The sequence below is a fragment of the Idiotropiscis lumnitzeri genome, chromosome 19 (genome assembly GCF_059441095.1).
Source record: "Idiotropiscis lumnitzeri isolate Australia: NSW breed Sydney's pygmy pipehorse chromosome 19, RoL_Ilum_1.0, whole genome shotgun sequence".
In the NCBI taxonomy this organism is placed as follows: domain Eukaryota; kingdom Metazoa; phylum Chordata; class Actinopteri; order Syngnathiformes; family Syngnathidae; genus Idiotropiscis; species Idiotropiscis lumnitzeri.
In genome coordinates, this window is record NC_142409.1 from 5,830,582 (window position 1) to 5,846,594 (window position 16,013).

At 39.7% G+C, this 16,013-nt stretch overlaps 1 protein-coding gene across 4 annotated transcripts in view; it reads right to left on the reverse strand.

The window, feature by feature from the left end:
• kcnh2b (potassium voltage-gated channel, subfamily H (eag-related), member 2b) overlaps positions 1-16,013 on the reverse strand; it is a 133,733-nt gene that overhangs the window by 109,438 nt on the left and 8,282 nt on the right. For all 4 annotated transcript variants that reach the window (XM_088282445.1, XM_088282446.1, XM_088282443.1 and 1 more), the window contains one exon: positions 7,529-7,759. In XM_088282445.1, the coding sequence (XP_088138571.1) occupies positions 7,529-7,759 (231 nt within the window). The remainder of the gene's footprint in view (positions 1-7,528; positions 7,760-16,013) is intronic.

The following is a 16,013-nucleotide window of genomic DNA, read 5'->3' on the forward strand; positions in this document are numbered from 1 at the left end:
GAGAGTTTCTTAAATTTCTCACAGTTGCATCATTGGGGAGGGAATGGGAGACTGCAGCTAACTTTAACTTTAAGTCGAAATGTTAATTAATGTCTTGGATAATATAGACATGCACTGAACAAAGTTACATTAGTGTACTTTTGCAACGGCATCATTATTTTTTTTTTTGGCCCGTTCTTACTCTTACTGTCATGAAATGAAGGACAATAACATCAGTTTAAGAATACAAAAGATATTTGCCATGATATCACGGGGACACTACAGTAAATTTAGTTTAGTAAAAAACATGTTGAAAATAAATCTGTAATTCTCCAGTATTAGCATGAATCATATGTTTGTGTTACTACACTATGCAACTTTCAAATTGAATCTTGTCAGTGTGAGAACACAAAATAACAGACTACTTTCACCGCAAGCATAAACAAAGCCGAAAATGGGACTAAACAGTACAGTTTAATCAATGCCGGTAAGAACAGAGCCATTATGAATTTACAGACCGCATTAAAAAAAAAAAAAAAAAAGACCTTATTTTAATTTTGGATTTATTATGGACCGTCTCCAATTCAATATCCGCTTTAGTTTCAGCGGCAGCGAAGAATTAAAGATATTTGCAGCATGGCGGAGTGATTGATATTTGGGTCTCCACGCGAGTGCAGAATTTGACTGACAGCCACTGATGGCCCGCTGCCAAGAAGACAAATGAAGTGCTCAATCCATAAGAGTGAAGCCATTACCCCTTTGGATGTTGTTTATTTTCACCCCTGTTCTCATCTTCGAACCCTATTACGAGCGGGGATCACTTGTTACGGTGATCGTTCAGTTTGGTGAGTCCAGAAATAAAAAACGCTCACTCAATCGCATCATGCTCCTCTCCATCTCACAACTTCTCCTAGGACTTCAAAAAGCAACTTCATATTATTTAGAAATGAAAACTAATTTATTGTATTTTAAATTAACATTTTAAATCGTCAAGGGATAATTTGTGTTGCGATGCAGATGGCAATCTATTCACTTTTCCTTTTGTATACAGCTATTTTTTGCCACAGACTCTCTCCAAGGTGTGTCTGGATATTTTTATGTTTCGACGGCACTTTTATGAGCATGTGGGGGACAGTGCATCAGCCCAGGGATGGCTATAACGTGGAGAAGCAAATATTAGGATTGCTTAAGTGCTTGGAATTGGTTTGTGTCTAAATCAAAGCAAGAAAGCATTGCTCTCCATGGTGAAATGGTCATTCCCAGACTCGCCACGGCAAGCAAATGCGGTAGTTAGCTTCAGAGAAGCCATGCTGAGCTCACTGCGTTCCTCTTCTCCTCAAAAGGTTGCGTCGTGAGCTTGCCAACGAGTTGTCGTTTATATTCTCACCTCTGTTACTTTTTTTTACTCCTTGGATTTTAGTTCCACTCTCTATTCATGACTTGTTTTATTGCAGCTGAATTCTGAAATTGGAATTTCCCTCGGGACATAAAGGCTCTATCTATCTATCAATCGATGGAAAAAAAACAAAAAAGACACAATCAAGTTTCACCCAAATGAAAATACTATTTCCCATATTTTAAAATGGTACAAGACTTGAGTCTCGTCATGGAAGCCCAATTCAGTTCAAAACATTTTTGGCAAAAAACCTCCACGAGGCCCGCAGGTAAAAAAAAAAAAACATTTTTTGACCGTTTACTTTGTCATTTCTGAACTGCGCCGTCACAAATACGATTATCTCTTTTTCAACAAGATTACCAGTATACAACAGAAGGTAATTAAACTGACCCTTTAACGCAATTACATTCAGTTCCTTATCAGCAAAAGAACAGATGGAAAGGTCGCTGCTGTGTACTTAACATCAATATTGATATTGCTGTTAGTCTCCAATAAGCGCACACACCAATGTAACATTGCCCATGCTGTTTTGGAAGGACAACGCCATGTTGCGTCTTCGCCGGGTATGTGTCACCGCGCGTGAATGTGTGAGCATGCCAAGCAGCCTGGCATACCCCATTAGGTGACTAATGAGGCAGACACACAATACAGCGCTATCGCAATCGTATGTGTCATGATTAATTATTTGGGTGTCATTAATAACGAGGAATGTGCATGCTAATCCAGAAACAAGGCGCTTTGTCAGTAGACGGATGAATAGCTCATTGATGGCCATGATTCCGCGTACAGGAAGTGTCGCATCGCGCTACAGGCAAAAGCAGGGTACATAACTCCACTAAATATGAGATTTTTTTTTTTTTTTATCTCCTTGCAAGTTTGGACATTAATAGGAGGAGCATTTCTGTATATTTTTTTCCATTGTTATTATAACACCAAATCATTCGCGTCAGCAAAAATGACAAGGCAAAAACTGCTAATTCCCAGATATTAGCCTCAGTTATTTTATTTCTTCTAGAACTTCTTAGTGGTGTGACATAACACATTTCAAAATATTTTATACCGTTACATAACTTTACTCTAGCCTTTTATGCACTCAATTGACAAAAAAAAAATCTTTTAGAGACGGTGGGTAGAAAAAGAACAACTGCAATAACATGTTTGCACAAGTGTACACACCCTTTTATAACAGCACATGTGGCAGTGTTGAAAATGAACCAATCACTGCTACTATTTAAAATGCCGCGGATCAACCCCAAATAAAGTTCAGCTGTTCAAGTTGGATTTTCATGATATATGCATTCTTAATCTAAGCCGCTTCTCCTCACGAGGGTCGCGGGCATGCTGCAGCCTATCCCAGCCATTCTCAGGCAGTAGGCGGGATCCACCCTGAACCGGTCTCCAGTCAATCACAGGGCACACAAAGACCATTTAGCATCCAATAAACCTACCATGCATAAAACGGCAGAGCCGGAATAAAACCCGGCAGTCCAGAGTTGAACAGTCCAAATAAAACTTGTTTTTCTTCATGTGAATTTCTTTTAGAGTAGTACAATTTGTGGAAAGTTTTTCATGCATTACTCTTCTGTTAATGTTGTAAAATAAATTAAGCTATAAATGCAGACCTACAAAAGCCACGATTCTGAGAACCACAACAAAAAAATGTATATACCCCTGTGTCTGTATTTCACATCTCTTTTGCTTGTGCTACAAAACAAAACAAACAAAAGTCTCCATTATGCGATTTGAAAGGAACGCCTCTTCTTCTGACCAAACACAACCTAATGAAACTTCATGCGTGGGCAAAGGCTGGCAGCATTAATGGCGATTGTGTGTTAGGAACACTTATAGCTGTAGGTGGGATGATCCATGACAGGTGACAGAGAGTGCCAACCATCCCGAGAGGCTGCATGCCTAGTACTTTGCTTAACTACTGCTGCTAGGCAATCAAAAGTCCCTCCTGACATGTTCCAGTGGGATCTCTGAGTTAATACAATGCTGTTCATCAGTACACAGGACAAAAGTGAGATGTGAGATAGATAGAGATATATATAGATATATATATAGATATATATACATACATATATATATATACACATATATAGCTGATTTCCTGTCTGGACTCATAAAAGTCACCTGATTGCTCAAACTTAGGAAAGCAATTTCCTTTTCCATTCCACTTGAATGGACTGCTAATATACAGGAAATAAAGCTCAGGCACACTCAAGCTGGAGCGAGGCAATTCAAGGCAATTGTTCTGACACAATCATTATGTGAAGGAAAAGATTTCCCTGACTTTTCAGCAAATGAATGAATCCCAAAATTCTGAGATCTGTTTCAATACATTTCACATATTTAAAAATAATCGCTGAAATCATGAGCACAGAATGAGAACTACTTTTGTGTGGCTTAAACGTTGCCTAGTGATGCATCTTTGAGTCAGAGACTAAGAACTCAGGGCAATTATGATGTCCAATTAGCAAGCTCGCAATGCCTACACCCCTAAAACGCATCATGCCTTCTGATAGTATGCGGGCGTGGCCACTTTAGAGCGCCTCATCATCTGCCGTTAGTATACACACGGCAGCCAGAGAAAAGAATAAAAGCAGAGGTGGAGGAAAAAAAATAAATAAAAATCAGACTTGACAGCCAGCATGTAGCTTATGAGTAACTTTAAAGCGCCTTGTTGTCGGTTGCGAGTGCGCGCCTGTTACAATGTGAAGGCGGAAGAGACTAAACACTACGTGTTCCTTTAATAAAGATTTTACCGTTACTTAGTATGTCTTTATAGGTAAAGTTCTTTTTAAAATCAAAACAATCAGTTCTTTCTATCTTTAAGATTCTTCATCCGACATTGTAGTATGTACTGCCTTTAAATATCCTCCATCATTGTTAACTTTCTATTGCAATCAATGTCTCTAGTCTTAATCCTTAAAAATCCAATGCAAAAATCAATAAATAGAAGCGCAAGGGATGCGGAACCTTGCCGGTGGAGTAACGCCCAACTAGGTTAGTATCCTTTTACCGACTAAGCCCCCCCACATGCACTTTGTGTGTAATGTGTGTGCAGGTTTCCTGGAGAGCATGATTGATTAAGCTAGTGAGCCATCGGCGTCGGACAATTGAGCGTGAGAGCGAGAAGGAAGATCTATCATGGTGACGGCTCATGCCTAAGCCTGGCACTAGATAAATGGGCCCAAACGAGTGTGTGCATGTATGTGTTGCAATTGTGGGCATCCATGAGTGCATCTCGGTGAGTCATGGATATATTCCCTTTGTAGGTAAAAAACAAACAACAACACTTCTTATCAAAGAATGACAATTAAAAGTACGCTAATTCAAAGACTTTTCTATTGAATGAATGATCTTTATGGAGTGAGGGAGTACAAGGTGAGCCAGGAGGGGAGTGTAGACGAAGAGGTGACATTGTGTCTCATCCTTGTATTATGAATGAGTTATGACTGCGACGGTCAATAAGCAGTCCTTCGCTGGGATTTGTGACTCAGACTTTCAGTGAGGAAGTCAACGGTGTTCCTCTCGATTGCATTTAATTGAGCAGAAATCTAAAAGGTTTTGACTAAACAATTTGGAAGAGGGATGAGACCAAAAATGTGATGCCAAGTTTTTTTTTTGTTTTTTTTTTTTTAAATGACATTGCGTAACATTAATTACTATGAGAACCATTATAACATGTTACCATTCCAATACAAACTGTTATGTATTGTCGGGCAATTAGATACTATTACTGATTTAATGTGGAAATAATATCAACATCTTTGTTTAAAAACAAACAATTTTGACATACTCGCAATGTCACCATTTGTTTAAACAAATAGGCAGACTTTTTGTTACCGTCTCATAAAAAAAAATAAAAATCAACAATGATGACTGCAATAACTTGGAACTGACAAGACTAGAATTTGCCATACTGCTGAATAAATAAAGCGTGAAATTAACACACATCGACAATGAAACATGATGGGGGCTCAATTGTGTTTTGGGGCTGCTTTGCTACATCAAGCATCAGATGTCTTGAAGGTACTCAAGTGCACTGTGGCTTTTCATTGTATAAACACATTTAATATGAGAGAAAAAAAAATGTCTCTTGATTACAAAGTTGGGTTTAACTTCATTGTGTTGTCCAAAATCTTAGTCAGCATTAAAGCTATCCCACAGCGCATAATCCTTAACCTAGCGGACTTCATCCGCACGTCACCCTGTCATAAAAGTAGACAGGCAGGAGTCCTAGATGAAAATTGACCAGTCGAGGAAACGAAAAGAGGAGAGAAGACTAAACATGGGCTGAGAATCTAAACCACTAGACAAAACAAAGCTGTGAAATGCTGATAACAGTGAATACTCAGCATTTTACTTCATGAAAAACAAAAAAGTGCTCCTCTCAACAGCGGCTATGTTAATCTACGTATAGCAGCCAAGGTCTTTTTTTTGTTTGTTTTTTTATCCGGAAGCGGTAGAACTGAGCAAAAGATGAAAAGATTCCAACTACACAACAACTTGCAACACTTGTCATTTTTACATGCAGTGGTTCGGTAGGAGGAGTAATTAGAAAACAATTCCCGAAGAATAAGCCGTCAGGCAGACGAGACCTCTCATTCAAAACCGGACTGAGAATTTTCATTTGCGGTGTGTTTGCGTTGTAGGTTCCAAACGACTATTATAAACAGTACAACATTTCGAGAAGAAACAGCTGGTGACTCCTCCCTGCGCCTCTTCCTCGGACCACCACCAGTGAGCTCACACTTTCAAACCGTTTTCCCTCGTTTGCACTTCCTTGGCGATTCCTCACTTTGCCTGTTATGTTGTTTTCCTGCCGCTTATATCCTCTTGCCCTCCGTTTCTTTCAAGGCCTTTCATCTTCCCCACGACTTCCCTCCATCTGTCTCTCCTCTTCTTCCTTCTGCCTCGCTCATGTCTGTTCACAGGTGCAAAATGTCTAGCAGATGCTTGGACTGGCTCAGGGACTTGCCAGCGTGAGTACAATGGCAGCAGTTTATTGCCATGGAAGCTGCCTATTGATACCAACACCGGCGTCCGGCTATCTGGTACTGGTCCAGCAGTCAGGAGTGCAAACATAATTACACTGTCACCCTTGGAAACTGTTCTGTGAGGGTTACCCTTCCACTGCCTTCGTTTAAGAATATTTATAGAAAGACAAATTGAAGCCAAATGAATGGAAATTGTGGAAAAACACAATTACTTTTGGAGCTCCACGGCTTTGAGTGGAATTATAAATATGAGAAAAGGCTGATTCAATCCAATCACTGGCACGGAGAGGCAAAATTTGCATATCAAAACCAAGTAGTCAAGTCGTTGATGCACAACAGCTTGCATACAAAATGAGCATGCAGATAACAAGTATTACACGGAGAAAAACAAATGCTGAGAGCAACTCATGTGTTCATTGATGGAAAAAAAAAACAACACACAAATCCTATTTGGTTGCTTTCATTCTTTCACCATCTTAAATATATGCTGATATCTCCATTAAAAAATAAGAATCTGCTCTCCAATCCTAATATTAATTACCATTATAACATTAAGAACTCGATTTTGGAAAAAAATGATTATATAACTGCTTTAAAAAATCTTAAACATAGGTATGGGGGGATGGATTTAAAAGCATTTGCCTATTCCATATATGCAGAATAACCGCTGAATCCTGACTCACCATATTTGCGTTGAAATTTGGGCTCGACTAATTCACTAAAGTCTGCTGACCTCAGAGTCACTCTAGGTGTATACTGTAGATATAGCAAGGGCCCATTTTATTAATATTTCCGAAATCAAGCACCTGAATGAGATAATTAATGGCTCACAATGTCATATTTACACTCGGATGGACAATTAATATTTACTTCAAAAGACTCCTTTATGATTCCAAATTTTACAAGGCTGTTCTAAAACAAACTGATCATTTTCATGAAAGTATGAGTTGTTATCAATTTTTTCTCATGCTAGTGTTTTGTCAATTTGTTTTAGTGTTTGGCTAATGCTCCTTTGACAGAAGAAATACCCTTATGCTCGGATGAACATTTCAGTGTAGACGAATTTGCCCGTTCACACATCCTGATTCAATCACTGTCACAAACAGCCTGTTGAGTAAATACTCCAAAGAAAATGCATCTTTTTTCCTACCATCTTTGCGGTAAAGGTTGATCTCCACTTTCCTCTCTTCGGACCCCAGCAGGGCCTGCGCCATCTGAGCGATGGCCAGACGTTTGGTGTCGGGTCCATAGAGAAAATTACACGTGCACGGCTTCTGCATGATCTCAGCTCGCGAGTAACCGCACATGAGACAGAAGCCATCGTTGCAGAAGATAATGGCGCAGTTCTCCACTCTTGCATTGGCAATGACGAACTTTCGACCTGAGGAAAAAGAAAAAAAAAATGGACGGATTGAACGATGTGCTTCATTTTTGAGGTTTCACCCCACTACCAGGATAGCCGAGTGGTATAAGGCGCCGCGTTCAGGACCCAATCTCCCCAGGAGGCCTGGGTTTGAATCTCGAATTTCCCCATTGTGGGACTAATAAAGGGAATATTATTATTATTATTATTATTTTGTGAACATTTGAGTGCTTGTACTACAGCAACAGATACTTGCAACTTTTTAATAGCTATCACTGACCCCGTTGATTTGACCTCTGAGAAACACCAGTCAAACTATTGCAGAATGAAAAATATGGATGACGCGTTGGATGGGGCTTCAGAAATTAATGGAGATGAAGTGTTTGGCGAGGAGGTTGCCGGAAGGGAAAATAAAGAGTCTCGAGCTGGAAGTGATTATTTGTTAAAGGATGCAAGGCGTTTTAAAAGAATAAATTTTTTTCAAGGTCTGTGGTGTAAACGTCTACTGAGGCTCAAGCTCATTTATCAGAACAAAAATCGCAGGCAAATAAGAAGGAAAGTGAAAGAGAGAATTTGGCCCAATATGCTTTACGATGCATCGCTATGTCAACCAACCATCGCAATCAAGCGTTGAGGAGTACATCCTGGCCTTCTTTCTGGAGACAAACTCCACCATAAAACTCCCTAATGAGATACATTTCCTCGAGACTTTGCTGATAAATGGCGAGGTTCCAAGAAAGGAGGCATCCAGGGACATTTTTTGCAGGATAGCCACTCCTCGGGCAGTCTGCAAACATATTTTGCTACCACTAACAAGGCGTTATTTCAAGTGAAACATGTCTACTATAATGACGGCAAATTCTTGAAGACAAGAATAAAAAAGATTTGTCAGTAGACGATTGCAACTAGCACAATTCATTGGGGATCATAATTAACTATAATTCAGCGAGCGGATGATTGTGGCAGGGAATATGAGTCCGGCAGGTCATTAAAAACACAACGGTTGTCCAAAAAAGAAAACAAAAAAAAATATTTGCTTTCTATTTTAGGTGAGCTTCACAAAAGGCAAACCTCTTGTAAAACTGGCTTCAAGAAATTCAGGTTTGCACTGCGTATGCAAGACTTCAAACTTTGAGCTTGGGCACATGCCAAAATTACAGTCCAGTATTATCATTAAAAGGATTTTTGACTTTGTGCAATTAATGTTAAATATTTTCCATCCATGTCTTAAACATTAAAGCATTCTTATCACTTTGGCCAAGCAAGAAAGCTTTCCAAGGTCAAATGTGAAATCACCTGGGCCATAAAAAAGTTAATTATTTTCGTAAATTTTAACTGTTTTTGAATGTGATCTGTGGACATTTTTATTCATTAAAAAAATAAATAAATAAAAATGCTTAAAAAAAAAACTACATTGTTATAAAACTAACAAAAGACAACTCAAATTATGGCCAATTATTATTTTTTTATTGTCAGGGTTCAATTTATGTAATGCGGCAAGGCCAAAAAGTTTACTTGGATACTGGACAAATACTCCATAAATTAAATAAAATAAAATAAAAAAAGCTAATACTAAAAGCATTTTTGTAAAAAACTAGTAACAACCGAAAAAAAACTATCTCAACCCTCTCTTCTAAATAAATATCCACATAAACTCTACATTTATTTGCACATTTCCATTAACATAAAAAAATTTTTTTTTGCCATTTTCAAACTTTAAGTATGCAATTATGGCAATGATCACAGCTCCTCTTTAAGACCATGAACATAGTTTATCAGTGCCGCACATTGTGAATTCAACAGGCCATTCTCACAGGAGACATAAGTGATGGAAAGCCTGTTCACATATTCATGGAAACCATGAAGATCCGTTGTGTGGTTGCGCTTGATAGCTCGCCTCCATGAATTAGCGCCAGCAGTGGTCTTCAGAGGCTCATAAAACTTGATAGGTTTGTCTTGCTGCAATGAGCACTTGGTAATCCAACGGCAGAAATGCGAGCGTGTGGATGTGAGAGCATATCGTACATTTCACTTTTCTGCCTTTTGACTATGTGGTCTTTAGTCATTGATAATGACCTCCGTGCAAGATGGGTTGTTTCATGCTGTTTAGCTCGTTTAGAGAGCTTGATGCGTTTTCCTACGCAGTATGTGTGTGATGACCTAGTGGAAAAAGATGCTACATGAAGAGATTGGATAAATCAGTGGAATGCATGTTGATAGACAGCTTCAAACAGCGGGATACAAGTCAGACGTGCCAAATAGTTGTGTCCCGAGCTCCATTTTGGTTCATCTTTTGGCTTTGAATTTGACTCAGGGACAGCTCATTAGTCTCTTGTAAGAGTGCGTTTTGGTCTTGAAATCGGTTTTGTGTTCCTTTGTCTATCTTTGTCTCCACGTGTGCTGCATCTCATATTACTCATTTGCAACCCTGCTAGCTCCGCCATGTTTTGACTGCGACCCGCGAGTCGTTCTCACACCGCCATATCGTCGAGGAGGTTTTGCTATAAAAGGTGATGGACAATATTTTAGTAAAACTGATGCCATAATCAAGAAAAGCTTGTTGTTGTATGTTTCAACAATATTTGGCTAAAATTAAGCACATTCTCATCATAATTGCAACGGTTTTACCAAGTATCTAGTTGAATGTAAAGATTCAGACAATGGTTTTATTTTAAAAAAATGTTTTTCCATGTTCTGATTTGTACCAGATGCCTCTTCCTCAAAAGCCAGCAGTGAGAGGATCAAGCTCACCCGCAACAGACGACAAGTAAACGGATGGCTGGATGGATTTTGAGAATATGTGCATTTCACTCAATAAATTTGCATATATGGAAGTAAAAGCGATTTTAAAGATTACAAAATGTTATTTAAATTCACTGCTATTCTTCCAAACACACATTTGCTGATAATGCTTAGAATATGACAGTGGGATGTTTAACATTCTCAATACACAACAATCAGCATTTGTTGTCGAGCCATCGTTGCTATTAGTGACATCACTGGCAGTTCCACTGGCAGCTTTCTCTGCAATTTCTTTTTAATGAGCTATTGAAGCCCAAACAGGGCCGATAGAAAGGCTGATTAAAGACTCGGCGCTGCTAGGGAGGAAAACACCTTTTAATACTCACACACAGACACACACATGAACAAATGTATCCGCGTGTCAAGGCACGTATGGGTACAAAGCGGACTCGCCAACGCAGACTGAATAATTCACCAAGACTTTGAGGGCTCCTCTGCAGTCTGCCAGTTAGCGCATGTGCAAGCTGTGCGTCTGCGTGCGTGGGTGAGCGTGTATCCGTGAGTGTTGTTGTGTTTGCTTGGAATCTCCCCGAGTACACCGCGTGGGCGGAGGAGGAGGGAAGCCCATGTGCTAGAGGCACAAGTCCACACAGCAGCTCTGCCGAGCATGCTCAGTGCACAGATGGCGAGATAGAAAGACAAAAGGAGAGCGAGACGCCGGCTAGAAGATGAATATTCAGAATATTACACGAGCGGCACAAAAATAATTAGCATGTTTCGTTTATATGTCGAACTCCACAACAGGATGAGAAATGTTTGTTTCAGCTCCCACTTTCAACTGGGCTATTGCCATGGAAACTGATGATTTGACATTGCTAAATTTCCAAACACAATGGGCTGCGAGAATATTTTATGCGGTAGCGGTTGCAAACAAGTTTTAGTATAGTAATAGTAAGTGAAATACAGAATTTAACTCATTCACTACCAGCAGAGTAAAAAAAACAAAACAAAAACAAAAAAAAGATCTTTGACGTCTTTAGCCATCATTGGCAGTAAATGAATTAGGGAAGGTGTTACTATATGCAGTAAAAGAACTCATTTTCTTTCAGGTATGCGTCTGTAGACTTTTTGCTCCAATCCATCGAACAATACGACCGTGACCAGTGTTTTTGTACAATGTGAATCATTGGAAATGGGGATCAAGCCCACCAATTTTTAGGCTCCATCAAACACCATCAGTGATGTTTCCGGAATCATTGTTTCGGGTCATTCAACATCTTACACCCTTACCCCAGGCAGTCGCGGTTTCCGGCATGTGCTAAATGTCCCGCTCCCCCATAAAATATTGCTAGATTTCTGATTTGCATTGGTAACACCGGGGGGTCTTGGTGAGAGGGGGGGTCTCACTCAAGTTGTCATTTGCGACACGACCTCGAGGTGATCAAAACAAATCTTGCGTTCACATTGCTTAGCCACTTTTTTCAAAAGTAATTTGGAGGTCTTCCCACGGGATTGTCAGATCCATCAGAAATGCTTTCTTGTTTGATTTAGACACAGGGATGATATCCACCCTGGGAATTAAGATGCTATTCAAGTTCCAACAATAACAACAACAACAACAACAACAACGTCCTCCAAGTCAGATCAGAGGTCACAGGAATGGATTGTGTGCAATCTTTCAGGTACTTTGAGTCCACCTTCAACTGGATCAGATTTTTAGCCCAAAACAATTGCATTCAGAATCAAGCTCAAAGTTATTTAAAAAAAATACTGTCCATACACTTCAAGAGGAAAGAACATGAGCAATCAATATTTGACTTTGCTCAAATGCTGGTTTCTTCCACGCAACACAGCACATAGGCCCAATTCCCCCGCTGTCATTAACAGCGATAATCCCATAATCACAGCAACCCTTAATGGGCTTGTTCGCTCAAAAGTGTCGCAGTCTACAGTGCGTTCAGCATCTCCCTCTGTCTTAATGAGGTTTTCCAGATTTATGCAAATGAACACTAATCCTAAAGACTCTGTGGACATCTGAGTCTTTCATTCAGTTCACTGACCTTTTCAGTGCCCCTTTCAAGGTGGCGTAGCAGCCCAAGGAGCATGAAAAGGAATTTTGAACAGGTGAGCGACATAAGAGATTAATGACTGGATTTGTGAATGACCTGAAAGAAAGGGCAGCAGAAGGGTGATGAAGCCGTGATAAACAAGTTAAAGCGAAATGATGAGAGAACAGGACGGGAAATTATGCCACTTAGGTCATTTTGGCTTGGTTTCCAAAGAAGTGCATCTTGAAACATTTGGAGGATGATTAGGAATTTCTCATGGTCACGTCAAGTGTCTGGACAATTGTTGATCAGCAGAGTCATTCGTGCTTCAGAGCATCAAGCATCAAGGATCAGCTCTGAGACCCTTTTTGTTTGCTCTGCCGATGGACAGATTGACGGATGAGGTCAGACCAAAGTCTCGGTAGACCATGATGTTTGCAGGTGACATTTTGATCCTCGGTGTCAGGAGGGAGGAGGTGGAGGTGTGCACAGGAACGTATGTGTGTGAATGAAAGGGAGGTAAACTTAGAAGGAGGAGAGGTGGAGAAGGTGCAGCACTTCAAGCACTTGGGATCAACTGTTCAGACTAATGAGGAGTGCGATGAAGATTTCAAGACATGTTTAGGAGATGGTAGCAATGACCAGAAAACATTATCATCATGTGCATGTATAATCATAACGGTAGGTTAGGAAAAAAAAATGTTTGCCATGTTACACTCACTTGTGTAAACTAGTCTCAACTGTATGATAAACACAGCAGCCCATTAAGTTTCATATTTTGCATTCTGAAAAATGGTTAAAATTTATATTTTACATTTTTTTTCATTGCTGGTTGTCTATGAACCTTTTTTTAAACAAGGTGCAATTGAGGCATCCCTGCTCAGTTATTTTAACGGCGCAGATAAAGAAAACCAGGCAGAGACGCTTGTGTTTGATGTTTTATGACTTGGACACATGCTCATAATAGGCACACAATTTTATAAGGCGAGAGTCGGGAGGGAGACGCATCGCGAGGCGATGTATTTAAAGATCTGAGAAAAACGATCAGACGGCTGACTAAAAAGAAATGGATTTGTTTTGTTTTTTTGGTAGGAGCTGGTTTGGGGGACTTCGGCATCATCTCATCAAGTTCAACTGTCTCTAAAGGGGCCAAAATGCTCTCAACTTAATTAAATTGCAAAAACAAAAAGAGCAAGTTCATAATGATGAAATAACGACGCAATCACAGAAAAACTGATCCATAGAATGCTGATCAACCTTTTTTGGTGCAATTTGGTATTGAACAAGAATTTAAATCCGCATGCTTCGTCCGTGGCTTTTTTGTGCTATTTTATGCCAACACTTATTCTTTAAAAAAAAAAAAAATGAACCAGTATAGAAAGGGAAGAAGAAGAAGACTCTGCGGCTCATGCCAGAATTGGAGAATAATTTAGCCGACTTTTTGCTCTAGGGTATATGCTAGCTGCAAAGCCAACAGGTCAAGAACACTACATGACAGCTAGAAACATGGAAAATGGTTCCTGTAGAAGACAGGAATTATATTTCCAGCCATGGTCAACGTAATAAAGTATTTTTTGCTGAGTCATGTTGCTTGCATTTTTCCCCGCTTCCTCTAGATGACTGGAATAAATAAATAAATATCTATCTATATATTATTAATTGATGTGTATAAATCACTATCAATTCAGCTACAATTTACACACGCATGTTTCTGTAGTTTCGTGCCTGGATTATTTGAAATGAAATGTGAATTGACCCATTCACCAGAAGATACATGATGAGCCGAATTACATTCAAAATGTTCAAATGGAGTGTTCCTGAGCTCCTCGTAGCCATGACAACGAGCGAGCGTAGCGATGAGTGGAAACTGAAAAATAGTGAAATTCAGGCAGCGGGGCCGGCTCCTAACAGATGCTGCTCGAGGTAGCTTTCCTCAATATTTTACTTCATGAATGAGACGCCTCGATATTCTTTCTCTGACAGTTTCAGTCGACTTGGTATATTCTGACCACGCCATTTATTTATTTTTATTTTTTTTTTTGAGGAGGTTGGGAAAAGAAAAAATGCAACAAGCCATAATATTAAAATGTGACTTAAAACCTTTCGTTGCATTTAATAAACCTTTCAAGAAGATCAGAAAGAACCCCGCATTTGGAACGTGAGGTCAGCAGTGAGAGTTGACATGATCCACAAGATTACGAGCGGGGTTGAACGGGGACAAGAGAGGACAAACTGCATCCTAAACCGAGCTCCATTGCTGCTCCACTCACTAGGTCAAGTTAAACAGATGGGGCAGAGAAATTAACCGAACCACCAGGGAAGCCTCTTGTTTCTCCGTGTATTACCGCCATAAAGTAACATTTCCCTCATTATTTCTTCACCTCGAGCAGGAGGGTCAACTATGTTTTCATCACAGTTTAGTTTGCACTCGGAGGAGTCTTATGAATGCAACTGCAGATGTTATTTGTGGCAAGTATGATGGATATGATACAATTTTTTTTTTTATTTGGGAAACAAATATGGCTAATGCTTCGGCATTAAAATTATTTTAAGTTATGTTATATGGGAATAAAATTGTTTTGTTTTTCCCAATTCTATTCAAACGCATTGAGTGAGAGATGAAAAAAAAGGTTTTGTGGGCCACATAAAATGATGCAGCAAGCCAAATATGGCCCCCGGGCCCTTCCGTTTGACACCTGTGATTTAGCTAGTCAAGCTGCAAAGGTGACCTGAGCGCATGATCATAAAATACAGCTGTTCAGGGTGAGTGGCATACTGCACAATGAGTCGTCGTATTGGGAAAAAAAAGACATGCGGCGAATATTCCAGCCAAAACGTGTGCAAGCACTCCCTACAGTATGTTGCATGCGTTCAGCAAGCCGTACGTCCACGTCTTTTTACAGGGCCACAGACGGCATCTCTGCCCCTCCTGGGAACACGAAGGCCTCCCACATTATGCAACGCATAGCCAAGCTCATCAAACTACAATGAAGCAGTCATGCGTCAAGCTCCAAACACTCTGGTGGACGACCTGCTGTTGTTGGTAAACAACGTTTGTGAATATGACAGTGATGCCATAATATTACACAATTATATTTGAAGATGTTGGAAATTTCGATGCAGGATTATTTTCAGAAAATTATTCATTTGTTGTGAGTAGTAGAGGGTAGTAACTTTTCCTAAATTTCTCAAATTAGTGCAATCTTTCTACAGCCAGTAGAGGGAGCTTCCACTAAAATTAAAATTCCATGGTTTCTTCAATCAAAATCATGTTATTCATCTAAAATTTCTCAACCTCTGCCTTGACCATGGAGACACCCTACAAAGAAGTCTTGTCAAAAGGAAAGCCCGCATTAATACAGCATGTGGACATGCATTTGAGGTCTTCACAGCGACATAAAAGGTAAAATGATGCCCAAATTATGGTTCTCCAAAAGTTTTCAATCTATCCTTCTACAAGATTTTGGAGTGTGTGCTCGGGT